This window comes from Xiphophorus hellerii, chromosome 10, assembly GCF_003331165.1.
Source record: "Xiphophorus hellerii strain 12219 chromosome 10, Xiphophorus_hellerii-4.1, whole genome shotgun sequence".
NCBI classification, from domain to species: domain Eukaryota; kingdom Metazoa; phylum Chordata; class Actinopteri; order Cyprinodontiformes; family Poeciliidae; genus Xiphophorus; species Xiphophorus hellerii.
This window is the reverse complement of record NC_045681.1, coordinates 15,614,693-15,623,433: the sequence shown is the minus strand read 5'-3', so window position 1 is coordinate 15,623,433 and position 8,741 is coordinate 15,614,693. Positions and strand designations below refer to the sequence as shown.

The 8,741-nt window shown below is 38.6% G+C and overlaps 1 protein-coding gene across 2 annotated transcripts; it reads left to right on the top strand.

The window, feature by feature from the left end:
* The first annotated feature begins 178 nt into the window (after positions 1 to 178).
* On the top strand, positions 179 to 8,415 carry tap2t (transporter associated with antigen processing, subunit type t, teleost specific). Of its 2 annotated transcripts, none has more exons than XM_032575030.1 (12): positions 179 to 312; positions 1,139 to 1,674; positions 2,572 to 2,686; positions 2,775 to 2,905; positions 3,068 to 3,273; positions 4,197 to 4,394; positions 4,499 to 4,627; positions 4,715 to 4,906; positions 5,060 to 5,233; positions 5,924 to 6,083; positions 6,383 to 6,519; positions 7,687 to 8,178. In XM_032575030.1, exons 2-12 carry the CDS (start codon positions 1,179 to 1,181, stop codon positions 7,891 to 7,893), a joined length of 2,145 nt encoding a protein of 714 aa, XP_032430921.1. In that variant the 5' UTR covers positions 179 to 312; positions 1,139 to 1,178; the 3' UTR covers positions 7,894 to 8,178. The 2 variants fall into 2 exon arrangements, with proteins under 2 accessions (XP_032430921.1, XP_032430920.1); XM_032575029.1 differs by lacking the exon at positions 179 to 312 and adding an exon at positions 347 to 645 and having other exon boundaries at positions 7,687 to 8,415.
* Positions 8,416 to 8,741: the final 326 nt, after the last annotated feature.

The following is an 8,741-nucleotide window of genomic DNA, read 5'->3' as shown; positions in this document are numbered from 1 at the left end:
ATATTATAGGGAAGGCACTGTACAGTGTATAATATATTCTTCTCGATACACTGCTGCCATCTTGTGGCTGAATTGTGAATAACTCCATTGCTCGGCTGCAACTGTCAAAACTTTAATTTAAAACCATATTACTGTTGAGGAGCAATAAACAACCGAGTCAAATTAAGACGCCGGTTTATAAACAGTTGCTTTGTGTTGTTTTATGTTCCCTGATAATTAGCAAACAACCATGAATCAAGTGAAAGTAAAAGTGAAACCGAAAGTAAGTTAGCAGCTAGCAGCTAGCAGCCTGTGGCTAGGCATTGGAGAACGGTAAGTTACACGATTTATGTGTTTAAATCCTACCGTGGGCTTCAGGTAAATGTTAAATAGCTAACAGGTTTATGGAATATAATTAATATTTTGTAGCTGAAGGGTGGCGCTTTCTAGCTAAAACGGAAGCTGAACATTGCAGTACTTTTAGCTAGGTTTCGGTTTTTAGTGCATGTGTTTTTAAAAGGTAGCAAATTACTCCTTAAACATTTCAAAAGAATGCTGGGTTTTTATACGGTACGAGTAAAATTTGCTTTCTGTGCTCCTAACAACTGACTGCGTGCAAAGTTTTTAACATGATGACCATAAAAACAAGCGCTGCATGTTAAAAAAGTACGTATGCAATATAGTTTACATATTTTTCTGTTCCGGAACAACTAGGTTATATTAGGAGAAAATGTGTTCATCTTCATACTATGACCCACGTCATTTCATATTGGTTTGTGAGTTTTGTACATTCTATAAATTAACATGGACCTATACTGTGTTAGTCATCAGTGACTTTAAAGATGCATCTGTTTCTTCAAATATGAACCAATACACTGATTTATATTCCTCTGACAAATAATATTTCATTTTTCAAAAGGCTGAATCATCTTTAATAACAAAGCTGGGAATTAAATATTCTGGGTAATTTTAAGTGCTTGCATCAGAAGCCTCCATCTTATAAACTGTACAGGTACTCATACAGAGTATGGAAGAAAACATGGGCGTTATATTGAAGACAATATTTATATTACACATTTTTGATTAGTCAAAATATTTACATACAACCTACATGAAATAAAGCTGATGTACATGTAATGTCTTGTCTCTTTTGGATCAGCTCGAGCCTTTGGAGTTGGACCGGCCATCAACAGAAACTAATGGCGGTGATAATATGGGCGTTGTGCATCATTCTCCTCGATGCATTGCTGTGTTCAGCACAGTGGGCTTGGTTGGTGCTGTGGAAGTGCTCCAGCTGTGGCGGACTGGCAGGAGTGTGGGCCTTTGGACTGATAAAGTGGCTTTTCCTCCATGTTTTTATCTCAGCGCTAACAGATGGAAAACAGCGGGCAATACTACATAGGTTAGCAGCGCTCCTCTGCCTTATTTCTCCTGTGTTTGAAACTGGACGGATCCTCACCGCACCTCCCTCGGAGCAGCCCACAGAACCTTCTCCTGATCTCAGCATGCTGTTGTTGGGTGCTGCGTCCTCATCATTGGCCTGTTTGGTGTGGGAAAAATGGATTTCTCCAGATGGACAGAAGACAAAAGACAATCTGGACACTAAACGTTTGCTCATGAGAGTGCTGACGTACTTCAAACCAGACACTGTTTATCTGGTCGCAGCTTTTGGCTTCCTCATCATGGGAGTCATCTGTATGTATAACCTCTGATAATCAATCTTATCTAACATTTATTAATATGCATTGACTGATAAGAGATTCAGACAGTTTGATGACTTTGATTAAATACCATGATTATCCATCAGAAACACAACAGTTAAAATAAACCTTTGCAATGCAGTTTATTTTGATACAAACGTAAGAAAGCAACAATTATTCCTACTGTTGCTGAAGTTTTATTACTCAGCGATTAATACACAACATTTGTTTTGATGTTTAAAACATAGACTATAGAAAAAATATGCACGCAACATCCACTAAATTTATATTAGCTTCCTAGAAGAACATGGTTACATGTAGCTGATGCTAGCTGGTTGTGTTTCAACATTGCCTTCATTTATATTTCTTGTTTTTGGATATACAATTTCACCCTTAAAAAATAAATGACAAGGAATTATGCGAGTTGCATGCCTTATGTGTGTGGCACATGAGGTGATGGTGGACAGTTAAACATTTAGTGTTTAACTATCCGGACACAGTTAAACACTGAATGTTACACCCTTCATCCCAATATACATACGAAATGGACACATGTTAAAACCGACACACAATTCATAGGAATATCAGGGGTTGATGTTCCACCAAACGTTCATTACTTTTTGCTTACAGTCATGCAACACAGGTTTTCTGATATGCTAGCAGCAAACTAAACACCTTTCCTAGAATCCCAGTAAAGCTTCTTCACACCGTAGGAACAGCATGTTTGTGGTTTTGAAACCGTAGCTTATTAAAATCTTCATTTCGCTTCTGATACCAGCAGGTGTGCCATGCTTTTTTTTTTTCTTTTAACGAACCATTGTTGCCATTCATTGCTTTTACAGTGAGTAAACCAACTTGCAGTAAATGTTTATCTTTTCCTTTTCTTCAACAGGTGATACTTACATCCCTTTATATCAGGGAAAAGTGATTGACATGCTCAGCGGTCAACAGCTTCAAAGTGGTTTTGGTTATGCAATCGGGCATCTAGTACTTATTTCTTCTGGAAGGTAATAAAATACAATAATTCATTGTGTGAAAAGAAGTCCACTTGATCATTCAGGGGTTGAGAACTGATTTATCTAACTGCACTGACAGTGCGCTGTTCTCTGGGATGAGAGGAGGCATTTTTATGGCTACGTTGGCCAGACTGAACAAGAGACTGAAACATCTGCTGTTTCACAACCTCCTGAAGCAAGAGGTGCACTTCTTTGAGGAGAACAACCCTGGTGAGAGATTTTTAAATGTAGTAATTACAAGCATCTTTTAAAAGTGTTTCAGTGCTTTAGTTGAAGACTCACAGACCGTGGACTGAGAACTTGTGAACTTATTTTACTAACAGTGGAACCTTGCAGGGCTTTGTAATTCATCGAGACCATTTTTCTGTCCAGGACGACTGTCCTCTCGGCTGCACAGTGACGTTGACAGGATGGGACGAACCGTGGCGCTGAACGCCAACGCAACAGTTCGCAGCACAGTCAAAACTTTCCTCATGCTTAGAGTGATGTTGGGCCTGTCCTGGGAGCTGACCGTGCTCACTTGCATAGAGATGCCGCTCCTGGCCACGTTGCAAAATAAATACATCAAGCTGTCCAAGGTGGGTTTATGCCATACACCTCAGATTCACTTCAATTCCTTTTGGGGCTTTTGGTAGGAAGGTTTTCTGTTAGTTACCCTGCAAACCCTGGATGTTTTTGCCCTACATCCAGGAGATTGATCTGGGGTTCTTCTGCCGTAACGAAAAAGCTGATGCCATAGTTTGTGATCTTTTGGTCTGATCCCTGTTTGCTGTTGCCCCTGGAACTGATGGATTTGTTTCATCCCAAGATTGAACAAATCTCTGTTTAATATTGGTTTATAACTGAACCCGGCTGCTTTAAACTTCTCCACAACTTCACACACAGGTGGAGTCTATTTACTAATCAGACGTTTTCTAAAGGTAACCGGCTACACAGGATTTTATATCTTGAATACATATTCAGTGCAAACTTCTTAGGTTTTTAATTGTAAGAAGTTTGATATCTGTGTACGCAAATCCTTTTACTTCACAATTATGCAATTCCTTACAATGCATTAAATACAGATATCTATCTAATTAATATTTACCAATTAGGTGAGTTTTGAAGGCAATTGATGGCTTTGAATTTTATTTAGGGCTGTCAGAGTAAAGGGTCTTCAATGCAAATGCACAGCATGCTACTATTTTATTTTTTATTTCTAGTGTGTTATTTCAGTCTCTCACCAAAATCATATTAACATATATTGAAGTTTGTGGTTGTAAAAGGAGAAAAGTGCAAAAGGAGTTTTAAGGTGATGAGATGGAGGGTCGACGTGAAGAGGAATGTCGGATTTCGTTCCTGAACTCAGCGATCGTAAAATGTAAAACTACAGGAAATGTTTCATTTGGTTTCATTTTGTTGAGGTTTCTTGAGGTAAGATAAGAAAGTGAGAAAATGCTTTCATAGAATTGACTAAACTCCAATATAATAAATGGATGGCTGTTTCCTGTGTGTCACACAGGACCTGAAAGATCGGACCCAGGAATGCCTCGCTCAGAACAAAGATCTGGCTTCCCAGACGATCAGCGGGATCCGAACTGTCCGCAGCTTCAACGCAGAGAAAGAGGAGCTGAGGCGATATCATGTGGCTCTAGAAGAGCTGTGTGCCATCAAAAGACAGTCAGACATATACAGCGCCGTTTATCTCCTAACACGAAGGGTGAGGTCTATTTTTTACCAACAAACACAAGGAGTGAAACATATTTATTTGAAGTTTTCTTTACAACTGTGTGAGTAATTCCTCTATGTTCTTTTTGCAATCAGCTGGTGTCTCTGGGTATAAAGATATTTATGCTGATTCAAGCCCGAAGCCTCATTTCTGCCGGTCAGCTCAGCATCGGTAGTCTGGTGTCCTTTTTCTTGTACCAGAAGCCGATGTCAGTCAATCTACGGGTGAGCTCAGTGAAACATACACGATATGTTTGAGATGTGAGTCAATTATTCTGGATTTTATTGATGAAGAAGTTCTTCTTGTCACAGGAGATCATGTATTGCTACGGAGAGACTATGTCCACAGTGGGAGTCATTTCTAAAGTGCTGAGTTACCTGGACAGGACACCAAAAAGCAAAAAGGAAGGAGACTTGGCTCCTAAGACGCTGGATGGGAGAATAGCTTTCCAAAATATCAGTTTCAGTTATCCTTCCGCTCCTTCGGGTAAACCAGCTCTAAAGGTAACTTTTTCAAGTTCAGGCTTCTGCTTGGCTTAAAAAAGTCCTAATAAATCTTAAGTTTACATTACTGAAGCTTGCAGAAACTCTGGGATTTAACGTCGTTGAACACCAGAAACAGAACGGATCGTCACTGTTGTCATTTTCCCTTCTCAGTCGGTGTCGTTGGAAATCCGCCCAGGGAAGATCACGGCTCTGGTGGGTCCCTCCGGTGGCGGAAAGAGTTCCTGCGTCAGCCTCCTGAAGAGGCTGTATGAGCCTCAGGAGGGTCAGATCCTGCTGGACGGGGAGCCGCTGCACCGCTACCAGAAAAAATACTTCCATCAGAAGGTACAGTTGGTAACCCTTAACATTTATTTTTTAAATTCTAAAATGAAGTCAACCTGAATGACACAAAGCATTGATTGGGCATCATTTTGTAGACTTTAATCAAACTAGAGTGTGGAAAATATTTGTATTTGCAAACATTTTATTTTCCTTTTCTATGGTTTGAACATCCATCCATCCATCCATCCATCCATCCATCCATCCATCCATCCATCCATCCATCCATCCATCCATCCATCCATCCATCCATCCATCCATCCATCCAACTTATGTTCCTTTGAGTTTGAGATTTTTTTGGTTTTGCAGGTTTCTTGAGGTTTTTGTGTAAAGCATGATTACTAAAATGACACTACAAAAAGCTGGAGAGCTCTTGCAGTCTGGGTCTGAATTTTTTATGTAAAATGTGAAGGTTTAGAGGTGAAATTACTCAATTATGTAGTAGAAAAGTCACAGTTAATTAATATTTAAAATCAATATTTTAAAGCAAAGAAAATTATTACACAGCTGGGAGTTTAAAGCTTATTTTAGCATCCTGTATTATTGATAGGCACTGTTAGCTTGGTTAGCATTACTATAATACCAAACTTTATGTGGATTCTTAAAGAATAGTGGTCTTTACCTTTAATATGACATAGATCAACTCATGAGAAATGCACAGACACTTATATTTTCTGCTGTTTGTTGTTTACATAGGTCGCACTGGTTTCCCAGAATCCTGTGCTGTTTTCTGGTTCTCTGAAATACAACATAGAGTATGGTCTAGAGGAACGTCCTCTGGGGAAGATGGAAGAAGTTGCAAAGAGGATCAACATACACAAGTTCATCTCTGAAATGGAGAATGGCTATGACTCTGGTAGAGAGCTGCTTCATTTACCTCATTTTGTGATAATGTTTGCATCTTTTATTGTGTCTTAGAAATCATCAGAGTGACAAAATGATAGTCTTAAGCTACTTTTCCAACATTTTTCTATTATTGTAGGATTAAATGAGGTTGAAGTTGGTCAAGCAGTTGGTGAAGTTAGCCTTTTACTTTAGATGGACAATCATGACAAATTTTAAATTGATTCATGAAGTTTATGATTGTAATGTAAAACGTTCAAAGCACTGTTCATAGAGACTAAAGGAGTAGCTAACATATTTTTCTTTGTCCAGATATTGGAGAGTGTGGAGGCAAACTGTCAGAAGGACAGAAGCAGAGCCTCGCCATCATCAGAGCTCTGGTTCGAGATCCCCAGGTCGTCATCCTGGACGAGGCCACGAGCAAACTGGATGTAAATGCAGAGAAGGCGGTGAGTACAAAACACGGTCCTGGAAACGATGCAGATGCTTCTGGAGATCAGATCGTCTCATTGGGACCAGGTCAAAACGCAGGCACAAGAAATCTGGAATTTAATTTCAGTAGTTTCCAGGCCTGGAAAAGCATGAAAAAAAAGTTCATTGTGTTTCAGACCTTTTCCTGTGTTTCTAAGATAAGAATGAGATTTGGTTCAACCCAAGTGTTTTACACACTTTCCAGCTGAACGTAGCTCATCCTTAACAAGACTTAGTTTTACACTCAATTCAGCCAGGTTAAAATGAATTGATGCATGTTCATCACAAAAAAGTAAAAAATAGAAAATCCTTAAATACCTTACTGATGCTTTTCCATTTCAAATGTGAGCAACATTTTTTTTTTGATATTCCACTAAAGTAAAAAAAAAGCACACTTTTCCATTGCTGTATATTCCCATTAAATGGGAAACACATTTAAAATTTAATGTGAATATATTTGGATGTTCATTAAGAAACATGCTGGCGCCATAATCCTCCTACCACTTCCTGTTGTCTTTTTTGTCTTTTCCGCCAGTAGTAACATCCGGTTGTTGATCGCATGACTTGTGCGGTTCGAAAAAGTGTTTCCATTGCAGTTTTGTGAAATAAACTAATTTTGATTCAGCCACAGAAACCATTCCTTCCTGGTGCAAAAGCTTTTTAATGTGAGTTTTTTTCAAAACTGCCGTGTTTCTTTTAAGCTAATTTATTTTTGTAATTCCAGTTTGCTCAATTTTATGGTCAGTGGAAATGCAGCTAGTGATTATAATTTGTAATCTCTTACTAATACTGACCACTTTGGAAATCGCAGCTCTTTTAAATGATTTGAAACCATCCTACTTTAACTCTAACTCAATTGTATTCAAGTAAATTAATCACAATTAATTCCACATAAAAAAATCTGATTTAAAAATAATTATTTCTAAATAAGAGTTTAACTATTACAAGTTCAACGATTGTTTGAGGCTTAAATTGCCTCATCTCTTGTGAAACATTAGTTTAAATCTAATCAGTCACCAGTAATGTCAGCGCGACACAAACAGACTCGCTGGCTAAATGTCAGCCAATCCCATTAAAGCTGTGGATCCCCAGTACCAACTGAACTAATCCAGCGACGCTCAGCCCTTCCTGGTGTCATTCCTCAGGTTCTGAACGAGGTTCTGGCTCGCGGACGGACGGTTCTGATCGTGGCTCATCAGCTCAACATTGTGGAGAAAGCGGATCACATCATTTTCATGGAGGACGGGTCGATCCGGGAGGAGGGGACCCATGAGGAACTCATGAACAAAAAAGGATGCTACTTCCGTCTGAAGGAGGAGCTGTTTTCTGAAGCAGCTGAAGAAAACTTGTAAAACAAAAATTAAAAAAATGACTCACAAGCACTTCTCATATTGTGTTTTGCCAAAAAAGCTTCTGTTGTAAATAACGGGTTGGTTGAGGTTGTATATTTAATAAACACAGAACAGTGACATCAGGCTGTTTCAATGTGATTGTTTTTTTAAGTTTATTGTTTGATGTGCTGCATTAAAATAATTTGACAGAAAAGCTGAAATGTTTGATGTTTTCTTGTCTTTACCACCCAAGGCGATGTTTACTGATTTGTCATCAGTGTAAAATAAATTATGTGAATATGTACATTTAGGTAACCAATTGTCACTTATTATTTTTGTAGAATATTATGATTTCAGGCAAAAACATCTAATAATGACTAGTTGTTTCTGTGAGCCTCTTGCATTTTTTCACATTTTATTCCATTACAACGATGAACCTCAATGTATTTTATCAGGAGGCACAAAGTAACGCACCACTGTGAAGTTGAGGTAACACGTCCTTCTTCTTATGGAAGTTCTTACAAATAAAAGTCTGAAAGTTCACATTTTTCGTCAGCCTTCCCGAGTCAGTACTTTCTAGAACCTCTTTGTTCTTTCAGTTCCAGCTGCAAGTTTATGTCTCTACACTCTGTACACGTCTACAAACTAATTTATCTCCATTCTTCGTTCTAAAACAACTCAAGATCAGTCAAATTGGACAGAGAACATCTGTAAAATATCATCTTGTCCAACATTTGTAGTTGGATATACGTCTGGGCTTTGACTAGACCACACTAACCCATGACTATGTTTTAATTTAACTCTTCAGTGGTAGCTCTCGTTGGATTGGGTTGTTGTTTTTATTTCATGACTCTCTTGTGTTTACACAT